This window comes from Prionailurus viverrinus, chromosome A3 (assembly GCF_022837055.1).
Source record: "Prionailurus viverrinus isolate Anna chromosome A3, UM_Priviv_1.0, whole genome shotgun sequence".
In the NCBI taxonomy this organism is placed as follows: domain Eukaryota; kingdom Metazoa; phylum Chordata; class Mammalia; order Carnivora; family Felidae; genus Prionailurus; species Prionailurus viverrinus.
In genome coordinates, this window is record NC_062563.1 from 86,808,662 (window position 1) to 86,827,805 (window position 19,144).

General features: G+C 46.0%; 1 protein-coding gene across 4 annotated transcripts in view; it reads left to right on the forward strand.

Annotated features, from left to right (window-relative positions):
* Positions 1-19,144, forward strand: part of ANTXR1 (ANTXR cell adhesion molecule 1) — a 221,566-nt gene that overhangs the window by 172,345 nt on the left and 30,077 nt on the right. The window contains exon 18 of one of the 4 annotated variants that reach the window (XM_047851233.1): positions 1,271-1,609. The exons of the other annotated variants lie outside the window; for them this stretch is intronic. Within the exon in view, the coding sequence (XP_047707189.1) occupies positions 1,271-1,363 (93 nt within the window). The 3' untranslated portion in view covers positions 1,364-1,609. Of the gene's footprint in view, positions 1-1,270; positions 1,610-19,144 lie in introns of those variants that run through there. 4 annotated transcript variants of the gene reach the window in all.

A 19,144-nucleotide genomic window follows, 5' to 3' on the forward strand; every position in this document is an offset into this window, starting at 1 on the left:
ACAAGAACATTTCTTTCAGAGCACCTGAAAAACATCTCCACTAAAATTTGTTAATGTTCCATTCTCCACTGACCAGATTGGCAGAAACAAATTCATAAGCTGAGTCAACCTGAGAAGGAGTAGGTGATGTTATCATGGATAAGATACAGAACCAACACTGTTTGGCATGAAAAGGCTAAATGTATAAATCCAACAATGGAATGCAAACCGATGGAATGTCCTCCAATGAATCACGCCTAAACTGAATCTCTTGCTTACTAATTTTGACCAAACGTTTGTATTAACACTTGAAGATGTTCTCTACACTTTTGAGAAACACAATACCACCTTGAATTTTCATTCTCCAATCACACAAAATAATAGACTTGAAGTACAGAAGGTCTATGAATTAGGATACCTTTAACCATATGCTCAGCGTTGTCACAAGTTATGATTGTCCAGCCTACTTTTAAATGGGCTTGCTTTATAGAAATCCTGATAAAATGTTAAGACACGTGGGAGGAACAGATGCAGAGAACTGTGTCTTTGTAGGTCACGACACAACGATGGCCACAGACATCTTGATGTACACGGAGTTATACAACAAAGGTCACAGATTAGGAAGGAATGGGCATTCAAAGCTGCCTTGTGGCAACTCAGGAAAGAGTTCCAGGTGAGGGAGGACTATGTCATAGCTGTGTCTACATGTGTATTCTTTTTTGTCCTGCATAACTGTAGGAGACTCCCTACAGATCTCCATTACTTGCATGGCAATGACTCTGTAAGAATTCCTCAGCACTGATTTATGGGGCTGACCACATTTTCCATAAACTCAAAATGACTACATCTAGGCATGTGCTCGTGAACAAGAGTCACAGGTTCTGAATTTTTCCTTTAAAACAAAAACAAAAACAAAAATCACCTAATTACATTCTCAGTTACATTCTGAATGGTTTCAAACACATGTTGACCTCACAGAAACCTGGCAATGCTTCCTTCTCTGTTCCTGTGTGCCCCATCCTCCCCAGTTAACCCACCCCAGCCCTACAGATGCAGACAGGGGCCCACCAACAGAGCCTTTGAGGCTGCCTGCCGAAAGGGCTGAGTGCCTCCAGCCTCTACCACAGAGTTGAGGGCTGGGGGTGCCTAAGCCCAGAGCCACACCCTTCCCTGGGACTGGTGCCCACCTCCTCAGAGCTGTCCAAGCCCCAAGTCAGGGAAAACACAAATGGGGCCACAGCAGGAGACATGAGCCTTCAGTCTGCCATCACCCTGTCTTCCTTCTTTCCAGGGTGGGCTCACAGTCCTATTGTTCCTTGGTACCCACCAGGAAATCCCTGAGCCAACATCCAACATCAAGTGCCAGAATAAACCACTTAAATAGCAGGCCAGCAACACATCTGATCCTACAATGTAAAGAGTTCGCTAAGCATTTGCTGAAACCATCCCTCTGCTTCCAGTATATAGCTATGCCATGCTCTTTCTAAAACACATATGTGAACATGACATTCCAAGGCTTCAGACTTGCAAACACCAGGAAAAAGCCCCCTAAAATTGCTTGATTTAGAAAGGCTCTCCTAGGGGCGCCTGGGTGGCGCAGTCGGTTAAGCGTCCGACTTCAGCCAGGTCACGATCTTGCCGTCTGTGAGTTCGAGCCCCACGTCGGGCTCTGGGCTGATGGCTCAGAGCCTGGAGCCTGTTTCTGATTCTGTGTCTCCCTCTCTCTCTGCCCCTCCCCCGTTCATGCTCTGTCTCTCTCTGTCCCAAAAATAAATAAAAACGTTGAAAAAAAAAATTAAAAAAAAAAAAGGCTCTCCTAATTTTAAACAGAGATGTAAGGGAGCTTCAGAAATCAGGGTTCGTGGAATCTAGTGGTTTTCAACCTGGTTGCACGTTGTGGTAACCTGAAGAGCATTCAAACGCTGATACTGGGATCCCACCTCAAAGGTTCTATTTCACTTGTCTGGGATGAGGTCTGGACATTTGGGATTTTAGAAGCTCCCCAGGTGGTTCTAATGGCAACTGGGATGGAGAATCACTGATCTGGTCCAATTCCCTATTTTTCATCCAAGACCGCATCTTCTCTTTCCTTCTCCACCAATTTGAAGGCAACTGTTCACACTGCTCCAGAGACAGGCATAAGGGAAATGGATGATTACCATCTGCATGGGCTTCCACCAGTCCCTTTCCTTCTAGGAAGATGATTAACACGGATTCAGGCTACTATCTTATTGTTACTGCTTAGGGGGAAAGGATGGAGAAAAGGAAATATAACTCTGCCTCACATGTTTGGGTTTTTTTTTTCCTGGATGGAATTCAATCAATATATGGACCAGTCTAAACCCTCTCCAGTTGTTTTTACCTCAGTTTGAGCCATCCCACTTCACATGCTCTGGGAGGGACCCACTGGAGTTGGATGTCTTCTTTGTTTTCAGCTCCTCGGTTTCTCCCAGATCTGACATCAGGAGGCCGGTACATTCCATGACTATCAGCAAGAACAAAAAACTCAGGCACATTCTGAGCTTGTTTTGCAAGGCTGGGCCTCCTTGCAATCAGAAGAGACCCAGGAAAAGTACACACATAAATGTACATAAACAACGTTTGAAACTTATTTGAAGCTCAGCCCCAGAGGTTGTGAAATCCTCTCCTGGAGCTCCAGCCTCAGGCTGCTGTCTGTGCAGCTGCTTCCAGTAAGGGAGCTAGGCCAGTCACATGGGCACCATGTCTCCCTGCTGTCGCTGAGGCCGGAGTGAGCTGGGCAGGTTATCTCTGAGGGCAGAGAGCGTGCTCAGCCCAGTCCTTCGAAAGCAGATGAGCCTCCCGTAACATAAGCAAGTCAGAGAAAATTGTCTGCATTCTGCTTCTCTCTGTCTCTTTTGTCCATTTTTCACATTCCCTGTGTTGCCTCTTTCTTCTTCCCTCTTTAACTTGGCTGCTTTCCCTCAAACATTCTTTGATCAAACAGCTATTATGTTCCCACTAAGAACCCATCATAGGGCCGGTACTAGGGATACCAATTAGAACGGGACTGAATTCTGGCTTCCTGGAGTTGAATGTAGGACTTGGAAGAGAAGAAAGGGTCAAGCATTGTCTCAACTGCAGATGCTTATAGAAGCACAAACCCATTCAGAACAACTTGGGGAAGGATGTCGATCTCTGTTTACAGAGCAGAAACTGGGGCTTAGGGTCCGTTATTAACTTTCTAGAGGGCACACTGCTAGTAAGGGACAGATGAGGGGCTTGAATTCGGGACTGTCAGAGACTAGGGATTCCTGAAGTCCTTTATGCATTCGACAGATCCTTGTTGAGCACTTTCTATGCGACTAGCACTGTGGTTGTGCTGGCTGCTCACTTGCAGTGTCCTCGCCCTTGAAGGTCAGGGACAACAGTCAAGTCTCCAAACATCGCCCATGTGAAAGGCTGTGTGATGGAGATGAGCATGTGAGGTATGAAGGATACACCTCATGTGGGTGTGAGGGATACACCTAGAAAGGGCATTTCACCAGACTGGAATCAAAACCGATTTCTAGAAGTGACATTTAAGCTGAGAGTAGGAGAGTTAAAAAGGGACAGTTATCCTAGTGAGAAGGAAGCTTAAACAAGGACACTAAGGGGTCCTTCTGGGAGACACCAAGAGCGGGGTATGTTGGAAGACAGAGTGTGAGGCAGTGACAGCAGGCCACGTGGGGTGCTGGTCGTGGGGTCGTCCCACTCTGAGGACAGTGGAGAATTACACAAGTGTTTTAAGCAGTGAAGTGATCAGATTTGTGTTTTAGAAAAGTCCCACTGGCTGCAGCGTGGAGATGGTGGCAGTGAGGGATGGTGAACAGAAGCCGTGGCGAACAACGAGGAGAGTCTGGATTCCATCCAGAATGACTGGGTTTGGTAACCGGCTGGCTGTGGAGGATGAGAGAGGAGGAAGTGTCAAGAAAGACCCCCAGAGTGTGTCTGAGCCAACAGTGATGCCACCAGGATGAGGGCGGGAAGACAAGAGCTTTGGGGCTGAAGACGAAGAATTAGCCTCATAACTTAGCAAGTTTGAGGCACTGTGGGAGCATCTCCAGGCAGAGATGGCCAGGCATGGGGCCAGGAGGCACTCATTCTCAGGGCCGGCACCTGCTGAGACCCGGGAAGGAGCACCTCCTTCGGGTCTGTGCCCTAGACGCCCCACCGGCCTCACGCTAGTCCCCGCCTGTGTTGGAGGCAGTTCTGCTCAGTAAGAGTTCGGAGCTGGAGGCAAAAATTTGGGAGTCGTCAGTATGGCAGTTGTGACCAGTGTGAGTAGATGGGGAACTAGGGAGTGTGTGTAGACAGAGAAGAGAAATCGGTTAAGCAGGGAACCCCAGGGCCATGTCCTTTAAGTCAGCGTGGGGAAAGAAAAAGGGAACAAGAAGAAAACTAAGAGACCAGCCAGAGAACGAAAAGGTGCAACAGGAGAGTCTGGGGTCATGGAAACGGAGAGAAGAAGATACATCACTGAGGAGGTCAGTGTCAAGTGCTATAAAATTTACACACAAGCTGGCACCGGTTCTTTAATTACACAAGGTTATGGTGACCTTGGTGACCTAGGCGACTTAGGTTCGGTGGAATGAGAGGGGCAGGAAGGAAGCTTTGTGGAAAATGGGAGGGGAGAGCCAAAGCAGTAGCGGGGATAGCGCTGGAGTTGAAATGTGTTCTTCGTTTTATTAAGATGGGGCACTAGAGCTTGATTAAGTGCTCATGACAGGCCCAGAGATGAAGAGGTTGAGGAGAAGAGCTCACTGATGGGCTGGAGCCCTTAAAAGCAGGGCTTAGAGGACCTGGAGCCCAGGAAGGGCCACTCTTCCATGTGAATTAGGTAGCGGAGCCCAGGTGGGCTCTCAGGTGTGGGTGAGAGGGCAGGAAGCCTCAGCACCCATTTGATGACTTCTGTCTCTCCCACGATGATGCTAGTGGAGAGGGGTGAGTGAGGGCACAGTTCCTGAGGTCAGATGAGGAGAACCAGCCATACCTTTGGAATCCCATCACTCTTGTGGGTCAGCGCCTTCTTTAGTTCCAGGGTGGACGTCTCCACCGCATGCAAGAAACATGAGTAATTCCAGATGCAGTGTTACAAGCAATTCACTTCAAAACTCCACCCCCAAGCGAACGCCCTTTCTGGTCCCTTGAATATATTGCTGTAGGTTTTATTTCTCACACGCAGAATGGAAATAATGACCTAGTTTACCCACAACCCTTAAAGAGCAGTGCTAACTGCTTTGGGGCTTTTTGTTTCGTTTTGGCACCGGAGGTCTCCCACTGCTCTAAGAAGTTAAAACCATAGGGGCGGCTGGGTGGCTCAGTCGGTTAAGCGGCTGACTTCGGCTCAGGTCATGATCTCATGGTCCGTGAGTTCGAGCCCCGAGTCGGGCTCTGTGCTGACGGCTCAGAGCCTGGAGCCTGCTTCCGATTCTGTGTCTCCCTCTCTCTCTGAACCTCCCCCGTTCATGCTCTGTCTCTCTCTGTCTCAAAAATAAATAAACGTTAAAAAAAAAAATTTTTTTTTTAAAAAAAAGAAGTTAAAACCGTAATACCTAACAACTACTAACAAACTAGTTTCATACCAGTTTATAATCAGCTACAGTATAAATTACTAAAGAATGGGATCCTTGTCATATATAAATACTGTGACGTAGCACCGTGTCCCACAGAAGAGGCATCAATAACTATTCTTGATCAGGATTAGCTTAAAGCAGCGATTCTGGAATCACTCCATTGCTTTGCCACGTACCAGCTGGGTGACCTTTTCAGCTCACTCTGCTTTTTAAGATCACTTCCATTTTTCCGAGGAGTTGTTTGCAGGGCACACGGGTGCCTAGTAATGCAGGCTGTGCCCATGTCGGAGGGCCAGACTGTGCGTGGCTACACATACAAGCTCCCCGGTACGGGCACACATTCCACCTCAGACAGGAAGGCCTTTTCCTGATTCATTCAAAGGTACTGTGTGGGTGAGCCGTGGCCCCCACCATCTGAACACAGAAAGCAATTAATTTCCTCCCAAGCATTGCTTTAGATAAACATTGGAAGATATTGCTCAGTCCAGTGGTTTCTCCCAATATGATCATCCCCAGCAACATTTTTTTTCACTATTTCTTGTACTCACCAAAAGAGTGTTTGCTTAGTTAATAGAGTTTTTGCCCTATCTTATCTTTTTTCTCTCTTCAGTTGTGATCATACTGCAGATGAGTTAGTATTGCATTCTTTCATTTTATCCTATAGGCATAAGGGGGAAATAATTTTTTAAATCACTTTGTTTCCTAAGCAATTAAAATAATTTAAAACTTTTATGTGTGCTGATAAGACATCCCTTCCTGAATATTGGCAATTTTAAAGCAGATGCATGTCTGGGTCAGGAAATAAACATTCCCATTTGAGTTGCTTATTGGTGAAACCACAGATCCAATTGGCTGATGTGCGGGCACATCAAATTTCTAACACACACCCAAACAAGCTGGTGAAAATTGATAATGTGGGCATCCAGAATAAAAAGGTTGGTTGACATACTCTGAGAAGTTCATCTAGATCCTGCAGTTCTTTTTTTTTTTTTTAAGATTTTATTTTTAAGGGGCACCTGGGTGGCTCAGTTGGGTAAGGCTCAGGTCATGATCTCACGGTTTGTGAGTTCGAGCCCTGCATCAGGCTCTGTGCTGACAGCTCAGAGCCTGGAGCCTGCTTCGGATTCTGTGTCTCCCTCTCTCTCTCTGCACCCCCCCCTCAAAAATAAATAAACATTAAAAAAATCTTAAAAAAGAAAAAAAAGATTTTATTTTTAAATAGTCTCTGACTGAGCCAACCAGGCACCCCAAACCTGCAATTCTTGTCTCATTTCCCTTTCACAGAGAAACCTTTTGCATCTGAAACTCCTACCTTTAGTTTTCCTCTGAATTTGCTTCATTGGGTCTCTAATAAACTCTATTCTGACAACACTGATTGTTGAAAATAAAATGGAGGGTGGCTCAGTCTGTTGAGCATCCAGCTCTTGGTTTCAGCTCAGGTCATGATCTCACTGTTTATGAGTTTGAGCCCCAATTGGGCTCTGTGCTGATGGTGCAGAGCCTGCTTAGAATTCGCTCTCTCTGGGGTGGGTGATGGGTATTGAGGAGGGCACCTTTTGGGATGAGCACTGGGTGTTGTATGGAAACCAATTTGTCAATAAATTTCATATAAAAAAATAAAAAATTAAATCACAGTAAAAAAAAAAAAGAATTCGCTCTCTCTGCCTCTCCCCCACTCATGCTTGCTCACTCTCTCTCACTCTCTTTCTCTCTCTTAAAATAAATAAATAAAAACTTAAAAAAAAATGAACAGGGCAAATCCAAAAGCTGGAAATATTTACTCAGTTGGCTAAGTATGATCATTATCAGCAAATGGCTGCTGAGGTGCCAGGAAGGGCTCTGTGGAAAACGCAGACAAGTATGAGATGTGGTCGTGACACCAAAGATTGGTTCAGGATATAGAACAGATGGCGGTCAAGGTCACTCCCTGGGCAGACCAAGAGAGAGCTGAAGGAAAGGAGAGCAACAGAGAAAGGGCAATCACTGGCAGCCTAAGGGGACAGGAGGCCTCCCTGGGGACTGGAAGGACTTGCCCTGGTGTTGGAGGCAAGCTGGGACTTAGTCAAGCAGACAGGATATAGAAGGGCTGAGGCCACAGGTCTCCAGAACCAGGATGCAGCCCATAAGTGCACATGGCCGACAGTGAGGACACATCTCAGGCTGGAGTGGAGGGAGTACATGGTCCCCCTAAGGCTACAGGGTGCACATGAATGAGATTTCACCACCTTGAAGGTCAGACTAAAAAGTGTGGACCTAATTCTATTACCATTGCGAGCTAATCTTCATCTGGGATAAATATTACGGTGCCAAAGTATATTGTATTTTAAGACATTTTATCTAATACAAGTTTAACTAGGTATTGATAGTGTTTGTAACTTATATATAAAATTTGGCCACAGATGTCTTGTCTTATAGAACAGCCAGATGAAAATTGTTCTACAACTCAGGAACAGTGGGTCTAATAATGTTGGGAACCAGTTAATAGGCTATTGTGATGAGCCAAGCATGGATCATGAGGCTTGAATTTAAATGGTGACACAGGGAATGAAAAGACATAGATGGCATTGTCTGAAACCGGCTGCAACATTGCATGGAGAAAGAGATAAAAAAATTTTAGTATCGGGGGTCACCTGGGTGGCTCAGTCAGTTGAGCGTCTGACTTCGGCTCAGGTCATGATCTCACAGTCTGTGAGTTTGAGCCCCACGTCGGGCTCTGTGCTGACAGCTCAGAGCCTGGAACCTGCTTTGGATTCTGTGTCTCCCTCTCTCTCTGCCCTTCCCCTGCTCGCATGCCCTCTCTCTCTCTCTCTCTCTCTCTCTCTCTCTTTCTCTCTCTCTCCCCTTCTCTCCCTCAAGAATAAATAAACGTTAAAAAAAATTTTTTTTAACTTTTGTAAGAGTAGATCATTTAAGAAAAAGAAAAGAAAAGCAAATTACAGGAAATGTTCCTAGAGGGTGTGATTTATTTTGGCAGAGCACCTTCCCTGAATATTTGAATTCTCAGTAGTATTTATCCAGTTCTCACCCTTGGAAATCTTTCCTTCACTGTCTCATTGGAGAGGGACATGAGTACTTGGAATTCTTGGCTCACTCTCCTGAATTAAAAGAGAAAAAGTTCAAGACACCCTATGTCCACAGCAAAAACCAAACTGCACGCAAAAGCTGCAGTTAGTTTTTTTCAGAAAAGTCAAACCCAAAGTTGATGCTGCAAAATACACCATCAAATATACATCTTGAGGGTGTTTTTTTTTTGCACCAACTTCCTTCCCTACAGTAGGAGGTCTTTCCAAATAAATAGATGGGGAGGCAGCTGATGTGGTTGAAGACTCTCCCGCCTCCCTCTGCTCCCTCTACCTCTCTGTTCCAGTCCCCCACAACTTAACCTCCCTTTTTCCACGTGCGTGCGCACACACACAGACACACACACACCCATCATCATCACCATCATCATCATCATCATCATCATCATCATATTATAGCTCCTATTAGGACTTTCATGTTTGAATTGCCTCATCTCCCAAACAGCCGCAGCAACAGAAGCTCATGTCTTGGTTTCAAGTTGCAAATAGCAAACAGAGGAGAAGTAAATACTAGAAGCTGAACAAGACAGGGCTGGGTGATAAAGACATCCCTGTTCAAATTATCTGACCTCACTGTTCCTTCCAAACAGAATCAGGATCGAGCAGGGCTTGGTTCTAGAGTCAGAATTGCACCCAAGTACGTAACATTTCAGGAAGTTTGCTACTTTCCTCAAACACGATGTTTATGTCTGGCCACTCGGCTGCCACGAGCCTGTCCCTCCAGCCTTAGGCATTGGGAAAGATCATCTCTAGGGACAGCCTGCAACTCTGCAATAGGCTTCGGTTGAGAATCATCCTAACCCCAGCTGATGAGGAGTTCTGTTCTGGCTAGAAGTGTGGGTTGAATCATAGATGACAAAAGCTGACCCAAGAGATAGCCTTCCAGAATTCACAGTGTGGAGAGGAGCCAGCCTCCTGTGGAACATCCAGCACTCCCAAGTACATTTGCTTAGTTTCTCCCTACCACCACCTTACCTTATCTCCTTTTTGCATATTGGGAAGATGAGGCTTGGATAATAAGGTCCTTGCTCTGTTCAGGGTCACAAAGGGAATTAGTGGAAGTGGCAAGACTAGACCCCACCAGCCCTATGCTGCCTGGCTGTCCTGTGTCCTCACCCCAGGCCAGGAGAGGAGGGTAGGGATCGTGAGTGGTCTTGATCTCTTGAAGAGCAGGTAGGACAAGATCCAATTTTGGAAAGCAGGGTGAATCCATGCCAGCTAACCAACCACCTCCTTTTCTGTCCTCCTCCCTCTCCCACCTCCCAACACCTTTCCATCTGCATCCTGCCTAAGATGACATAACCACTGGTGTTCCTTCCACACTCGTCTGCTTTCCTGCACAGTGTGCTGTGCTCGCAAATTACCTCATGTTCTTTGCACTTCCTGATTCCACCTCTCCCTGTCTCCCCTTAACCACCAACACCATGACTAGGACAGAGTGCACCCACTCGTTCAACAATTAGACCTTGAACTCCTACTACATAGCAAGCACCAAGCTCCACAGCAGGGATTTCGCATGAATGAGGTGGAGTCCCAACTACTACAGAGTAGTCAGGAAAGGACTAAGTTATACTCAGTGTGATAAGTGGTGTGGAAGGGGAAAGTTGGGGATTCCATGGGAGCATAGAGCAAGGAGAGGTAACCCAGACTAGGGGATCAGGGAAGACTTACAAAAGCAGAGCTCATTTGACTGTGACCTGAAGAATAAGCTTTCCCAGTGAAGAAAGGAAAAGGACTTTCTGGTTGGGAGGAATAGCATGTGTGAAGCCCCAGGTAGGTAAAGGAACAGAAAGAGGAGGCCCAGGCTGACCTTGGAGAGAGGAAGGGGAAAGCAGTTCCACCCACCTCCTGGCTCTGGCTTCTCCACCCTTTTGTCTCCTCACATGTTTTCGGGTGCTCAGCACTCAGCTGCAGCCCCACTTCCTCAAAGACTCTCCCCTCATCCCCATCTGGCCCCTCCTTTCTCGGCATTCACAGCTACTGCTGCAAAGTTCAGTGCCATTTTAGTTTAAAGTCAATACTGACTTTCTTTCCTGGACAGGCTGCGATTGGAGGAAAGAGACCAGGGCTTGTTTTCCCCACTTTCTCTCATGGCAGTGAGGATGTCTCACTTTGCCTTCTTGTCCCAGGGATTGTGACTCTCTGCAACCCCCAGGTGGTCACAGCTGATTGTCAACTTTTATGATGTTCCCTTTGTAGGCAACCGCATTTGTATTTTCATAGTGGGGAAAGATGTTTCAATAAGCCAAATCCTCTGCCTTTTAAAGAAAAAGAAGGTTCACACTGTCTTCTACGGTTAAGCTTTCTAGGGGGCATCTTCCAGTAAAACGAAGCTTAATAAGGGTTATTAAAACATTAAGCTTTCATTACCATTGCTAGTCATATTTTTTGTCACTGCCATTTGTTAATAACGTTGACTTCTTAAGAAGTTTAGTAGAAAAACAACTCTCTGACTTTACTAGTCTCACTTTACAGATTCATTCTTATGATATTTGCTTAACATTTCAGTGTTTTTCCATTTTTTCTTTTTGGCTAATACCACTGAAAGCAGTCATGTTCAGAGTCCACGATATTGGCAGAGTTAGCTCCGGGGATGCTTACTCCTCTAGCGTTCGGCACCTCTGTGCCTTCTTGTGTTTCCTCCCAACATCTGGACTGGGATGCCTCATTGAAGAGCCTGGCCTTAGAGGCTGACACCTAGGCACTGGCATATCCACTTTTCAAGGACTCTGACTTGAATACAAGCCCTAAATGGGAGTGAATCTTGAGTAAGCTTTTCCATATTCTCTGCTGCTCCCTAAAGGTGATTTGTAATGGCAAACTCTTAAATGTCACAGAGTCTGGAAAATTGGACATCATAACAGACATCCATTCGCCTTAGTGGTACAACTAACAAAAGTGAGACCACTGGAAATTCCACTGTGGGATCATCCCTGTTGCTACACAAGATAGTGTACCCCTTCTCTTTTTAGCAAGGAAAGCAGTTCTGATTAAGAAAGGTGGAGTTTCTTAAACATGGAAGTAGACAGAAATAGACAGGAGACTGAGTGTCTTGCCCTTTGGTAGTGGAGGCAAGCTTACCAGAATCTATGAAGCCATTGCCTCAATGCCCCCACCACGCCTATAGACTGAGGGGTGCTATGTGGTTCTCCAGAGATGGCCAAGGCACCTGCAGAACTGAGGCCACCTTCCGTGCTTGTAAACAGTAAGCATCCCTCTAAATGAGGACTAATTCCATGAGAACTCCCCAGAGACCATGGTCCCCACTGCAGCCCATCAGCAGCACTACACTAGATCCTCTGTTGGTGGCCTAGTGTTGCAGGTATGTTTGCTAATGGATCAAAGCAGAATCTCTTGGCAAAACTGGGCCTTCCGGGTAATTAGCATCAAGCAAACAACCCACATGTCTGCCATCCACACCAGGCCACTCATAAGCAAGGTGAATAGAGGCTTCCGAAAAGGTTAACGTGCCCATGTGAAAACTCCAGTCTCGTCCAGCAGGGCAGCTGTGCTTTCAGCTTGCTATAGAGTCTAATGCTGGAATGAGTCTTCAGTCCCTCAGAGGATCATCCATGGCCAGGCTGTGATGCCTGTCCTTTATAAAACTCACCCAATCCGGGGCGCCTGGGTGGCTCAGTCGGTTAAGCAACCGACTTCGGCTCAGGTCACAATCTTGAGGTCCGTGAGTTCGAGCCCCGCGTCAGACTCTATGCTAACAGCTCAGAACCTGGAGCCTGCTTCTGATTCTGTGTCTCCCTCTCTCTGACCCTCCCTAGTTCATGCTCTGTCTCTCCCTGTCTCAAAAATAAATAAACGTTAAAAAAAACTAAAAAAAAAAACTCACCCAATCCATATCTAAACGGTCCAAGACAATTAATAAGAGACTTTTGTGTCAGAGGTGAACAATAATCTCTGGATAATTTTATTCTATAATAATTTTCTTGCTCTCTCCAGCCCATTCTGTTGATGACATGTTTAGTTCTAATCCATTTCCAAGTTGACTCTTTTTTAATAGCAACAATTTGATTAGTGAAATTCTCTAACTTTGTAAACCATGTAAACCATGGAACAAACTGTCCCTCCCTGAAGAAACACGGCTTCTCATAAATCTTCCCCAAAAAAAAACCAGAGTTAGAGGAGAGAAACACAATTTGATTTTAAATGAGTAATCTTCCCAACTGTCACTTCCAGAAGATAGATAGATACATAGATGATAGACAGACAGATGCAATTTCAAATATAGTTTCACATGCCTTTAAAAGTCCCTGGAGATCAGAAGAGTACAAAATATCTTTTCAGTAATTTTTATATCGATTACATGTTGAAATGATAGCCTTCTAGACATATTGAGTTAAATAAGCTATATTATTAAAATTAACTTCACCTGTTTCTTTTCACTTTTCACAAATGTGGCTATAAGAACCCTGAAAATTACCCATGTGGTTCACACTGTTTTCTGGACTAGAGGACTGACCTGGAAAACACTTATAAAGGGGGGAGGGGGTGACATGATTTCATACAGGCCTTAAGTCCTCCAACCACTTGTATTTTGTGGACACAATGAAATTTTCAGAAACTATGGGCATCTGCCTGCCTTTCCTGGTTTCCTACTAGGTCAGCTGTGACTTTGCCTTTCTGGGCCAGTTCCTGTCCCAAACTTCATTTTCTTAGCCAGAAGTCTTATATGCTCCAAACCAGCATGTTAGGGTTTTGTTTGATGCAAACAAGCATTTAAGGAGGTCTCTCTACTGCCTCTTTTCTCCACTGTCATCACAGGGAAGAAAGGGCTTGCAACATTTAAAACTCTCTTCTAAGTATGTGTATGTCTATGGGACTATCTTTTCTATCTTTGAAAAATTCCTAGAAAGCGAATATTATCCCCATTTTACCAAAACTGAAACTGACTCGACTTGAGCAATAATGTTAACTAGTACTTGCCAAGAGCCTTATAATTTGCAATTATTCTTTAATGTATTTTCTCTGATAACCTTTTGATGTAGGTGTTCTCATTCCCATTTTACAGATGAGGAAATTCTCTTTACAGAGGACTCAAGAGCTTAGGCTTTACAACTAGCATTTATTCATTCCACATGGATTTATTTGTCATTCTAAGCCCTGGTGAACCAGGGGAGCTATGGTCCTTTCACGGCATCTATACTCTGAGATTCCCAGCACCCCAGTCTTCTATTAAGAACTAAATTACAGTTGTCTCCCCACCTTAACCCCAGGGGATATGTCCCAAGACCCCCAATAGATGCCTAAAACCATGAAACGTACTCTCTATTGCTTTTTCCCATACTTACATACCTATGATAAAGTTTCATTTATAAATTAAGCACAGTGAAAGATAAATAACAATAATAAAATAAAACAATTATAATACTATATTGTAATAAAGTTATGTGACTGGTCTCTTTCTCTCTCTCAAAATACCCTATCATACTGTACTTACCCTTCTTGTGATGACATAAGAGGATAAAATGCCTACGTGATGAGCTGAAGGGAAGTGAATGACACAGGCACTGTGACATAGTGTTAAGCTACTACCAACCTTCTGACAATAATACATCAGAAGATCTGCTCTTGGAGCAGTGATTGGTGGAGGGGGAGCAGGGGGGAGGGGACCAAAACTGTGGAAAGTGAAATCACAGAAAAGGGGGCACTACTGGAGGATGGCAGGAGAGAAGGAGAATGGGTATCTTGCCTGCATGGCCAGAAAAGCCATGTCTTTGGAGAGTTTGACATTGAAGGTGAGATCTGAATGACCAGAAGGAACTGGCCACGTCAAGATCACAGGACAAACAACTAGTGCAAAACCTGCAAGGTTAGAGAGAGCGTGGCACGTTGGAGAAAGTCAGAGGCTAGTACTAGTCAAGTGTAGTGGGAGACGAATGGGCAGGAAGGCCAAAGAGGAAGGCAGGGGCCATGGCAGGCAGGGCTTGTAAACCCAGGAAAGACATTTGGATTTTACTCTGGGTGTATCATGAAGGCTTCATGGTGTGGAGGATTGGCAGAGGAGGGTCATGATCTAATTCATATTCTACAAAGACTGCCCTTGATGCTGTGGGAAGAATCAGTTGTAGGGAGACCAGAATGGAAGCCAGGAGAGGAGGTCTTACAACTGTCCTGGGTGAGAGGCAGTGATGGTGCCCTAGCAGAGATGGAGTGGAAGTGACCAGGAGTGGATAGATTCTGGAAGTTTTGTGGAGATACAGCTGATAAGACTGGTTGATGGATACTTTATCTTTCTTTTGACCTGATGGTCCATCCGGTGCTCCTGCACTGCCCAACCTCCTGCGGCTCTCTTCCTGACAGTCTCTGCTCTGGGAAATCTAATCCCGTTACCCCAGTAGTGGCCTCGCAATAATGCCTGAAAGCAGAATGAAACTCCAGCAGATCGTGTTGTCTATCACCCCGTTTTTTTTTTGCTGTGTTAATTCATTGTCCTGCCTAGCCGTTAGCCTCTTCATGGTTCATACTGACCTTCAGAAACATATCCATGATGAACGAGGACTTGCTATATTCCAGAATCACTTCAATGGAAATAAAGCGAAGTGATTCCATTCTTTCTGCCTCATTTGGGGCTAGCAGGAGAGTGGATCCCTCGCACATTCACTTGCCCTCAGCAGTAAAGGTACTAGACCCCTGGGGGCACAGCACAGGGTAGGCACTACTGAACTGGGAACAGAGAGGAAGGGGAAGGGAAATTGTATTTAAGAACCAGGTGGTGTATCATAAAGTGATTATTTGTGGGCTGCTGATAGAAAGATGAAGAAGAGCGAGACTGTGGGTGTAAGGGGCAAGCCAGAGGCCAGGATCAGTCCGCAAAGACTGCAGAGAAGAGAGATGACTTCAGCTTTTCCTTAAAGGATGCTCAGGCTTTGGCTAAACAAGGAAAAGCAGGAAGGATATGAGATCCAAAAGAGTTGTCAGTCAGCAAGTTTACATGTGCACGCGTATGTATACGCAACTCCTCGGGCCAGTGAAAACATTTTCTTGGCTTGTGCATTGAGTTTTCATTAATACCCCAGGGCAATAGATGCTCTCAGTGGTAAAGAAGGAAAACTCGCCCTTCTTCACCTACACAACGCAGTCTCTTCCCAGGAAAACAGAGGGCGATCGACCGCTGTGATAGCAGGTGTCTGACTCATCTGCATACACTCCACACCCACCTCTCAGATGAGAGGGAGTTTTTATTCCTTCACAGCAATGAACTTCGCTCCCTCTGAAACCTTCACTGGCTCCCACCGCCTGCCCACACAAGGTGTGTTTTTGCTGAATGCTTTTTCCACAACTGGTCATAGGATCAAATCAATTTGGAAAATGCCACACTTAACAATGTTAAACAGGGTTTTTCCTTTCCTCTGTCGGACATTTAATAAGCCAGTGTACGGTATTATGATGCAGGATTTCCCAAGCTTATGAATGACTGATCTGTTTTTATAGTACATCACTCGGGACTAATGCCCTTCAGAAGGCACTCTGGGAAATACTGGGCTAATCGGCATTTCGTCCATCACCCTCCACGGTCAGTCAGAGCCTGCCTGCTTCTCCACAAGTCCTGACAAAGAAAACTGCCCTCCGAGGCACTGTTTCAGCTGACATGCCTTATGTATCCCCACCTCAAGAGCTTCACCAATGCCGTGCGCTGGCCCAAATTATCCTGGCCCTTCCTCCCCTCTCCTTGTAACTCAACTCAAGTCCTATCTTCTCTAGAAAGCTTCACTGGCCCCTTCCAGGACTTGGAGATGCCTCCTGCCTGTGAACCCCATCAATTGCTTCATGTCCCGCAGATTTAGCATTTCATAGCTGGTTTCTACCCCTTTCTGTCTCTAGTACCTTGCACATGGTAGGTATTAAAGAAGAGTAGAAGCCGGAAGGAGCTAGAGGAAGTGGAGAAGCACAGGGAAAGAGATCAGGGAGGAGGAGGACAAGGAAGAGGTAGAGGAAGAGCAGAGAAGAGCCCAGAGGTGATGAAGTGATAGGATCTTGGACATGGCACTTCCAGTGAGTGCAGGTGGAAGGGACTACATCTGGAAAAGAAGATCCATAAAGTTCTCTTCTGTGACCCAGGGACATGGATCTGGCCCCAGGCCCCACTTGTCGGGCATCAGCTCTAACCAGAGGTGCTGTATCTGAGAATGGCACCCACTATGGTCCCTTAACCTGTGTTTAATAATAATAATAATAATAGTAATAGTAATAATAACACCGTATATAAATGCACTATTAAGAAAAGTCTATGTATCTCTTTCTGTTTTTGAAAACAACATAATACAGTATACAATACACGTTCAGTACTAGTCAACCAAATAAAGAACCTTCAAAGTAAAAATTACCTAATCCTGAAGCTATTGTTTCTGCTAGAGCCAGTGCCTGCCTTTTACACAGGAGAGCCCAAAACTCACAGAGCAGCTTGAACTGGGGCTTAATCCTTGAATTTGTAGACCAGCACACTCACTACCTAGACTGTTTGAAACTCTGCTTCCCATGGCTGAAGAGTCTGTGATCTGTCTCTTGGTCAAATGGCCACCTGCCAGAGACAGAGACACAAGAAACATACCCATGTCTGCTTCACGCTTCTAATTCACACAAAAGTGGCCACTAGTTTAACAAACCTGCTTTCCTAAACCAGACATTCTCTTCTTTACCCCTGCACATTTAGAAAATGCCAAACACAATGGCATATGTTGTAAATAAGGTTAAAAGGGCATCTTCCAAAAGAGCCCATCCTTTGTAAGTTGTCCGTCCACTTCCATTGACTTAGTTACCTTCTGCAAAGGCCAGGGGCCTTGCCAGGGTTCCACCCTGGAAAAGCTCATCCTATGGAAGCATAGCTTGGCGGGTTTACCAGACCCCGTCTCCAACACTCTGTTAAATGCCCAGATGTATTTCTTTTATGCTTGTGCAAAAATTCCATTTCAGAGTGTCAAGGCAACACCTAAATCAGTCTCCCAAATGTGGTTTGTGGAAAGAGCCTGAATGCCAAAAGGCCTGGGTTCCAGTCAACATTTCCTCTGACTTTTACAAGTTGTGAGCAGATGACCATGGCCCAAGTGCCAGCAGCCATGGGACGTGGGTGGGGGCACTGAACCCCAAACATAGTGGGCCAGTGCGGGGCATGGGAGAGCGGTCGGCCCAGCTCCTCTGGTCCCTCCACCGGTCCCCAGAGGACTCGCAGTCAGGCAGGGCTCCACTAGGGCAGGATTGAGGCCACAGTGAGAGCAGTCTCCACACTAAGTCACAGCCAGCCATGGAGGAGAAAAAGAGTTGAATGTGTGTGAGGAACTGAGTGTCTGTGAGAGCCTAGTCCCAGAGAGCATTTCTGCGCTGTGAGGAGGAAGAAGGAAAAAGGACACTGGAGTCTTCAGGTTCAAGGAAAGCAAGCCATCCCCCACCCTGTGGGTTAGATTAGTTCCTTGTTACCAATACCGCATAACTGTGATTTTCTCCTTCTGAGCCCTGCTACCCTGGTATATGGAACAAGAAGACTTGTAACATGATCAGAATAAAACCTTCCTTTGTATTTGCTTGTATACTTTATTCACTGAGAGATTTTTCTCCAGCCATCATACACAAACTTGGCAGGCACCATAACTGTTCAGCCCACTTAGGTTTCAGGCAGGTCCGCAATCAAAACCACACTCTAACTTCAGTAGTTAGAAAGTCCAATCTGAGATCAATCAAGACCTCAAACCTGACTTAGCATTAAATCTTCCCTCCTCCCCCAGCTGGGCTGGACTCCCATTGTAAAGGAGGCCGATAGGTGTCTCTCTGTCTCTCCACTTTGCTTTTCTCCTCCCAGCCCCGGTCCCAGCTTCTTGGCCACTTTCTTACATCTCCTTGGCTGGGACAGGTGAGCAGAGGTAGGGAGGAAGTAAGCTCCTCCTTGAACTGGGACCATCAAGCTGGCTTTGTGCTCTGTGGGCCCAGCACAGGTTTAATGTTGACTTGTTTCTCCTGTGGGGTGTTCTTTGGAGCTTCCTTCTGGATCCTCTCTCCTGCAGTGGACAGATGTCTCTTTATTCCCAATGTTTGCTTGTGGCTGCTTCCCCAATCTCTGGATCTGGTGGTCACCTCTATCTTCTTGCTGCTAAAGTCCTTCTATCCTAGTCAATGGCTTTGGACAGGATCCAAGAAGACCCCACATTGACCTCCTTCCACACGGCCACCTCTGCTCCACAGGAGACACACACACCACACGTGGCCAGGCTAACCCTGTCACAGCTGTCTCTATCCAGTTCCCACAGGCTGCTCCCGCTTTCTCAGACATGAGACCTCTGTGTTCACTCTGGGATCAGTCTCATTCACCTCCCTGGGCTTGAGGAGAAGCCCATGGAAGCCTGCCCTCCCTAAGCCCCTCTACCTGGTGGCAGAGCCACTGGGGACTCACAGCACAGGGGCAGCTCTCTCCAAGAAGTGCCTCTGCCAATCCTCCCCACCCTGACCCCTTTTAATATCTTTCATCTGGCTGAGGGGTCCAAGCATCATGGGGCCAGTTTACAGACGTTG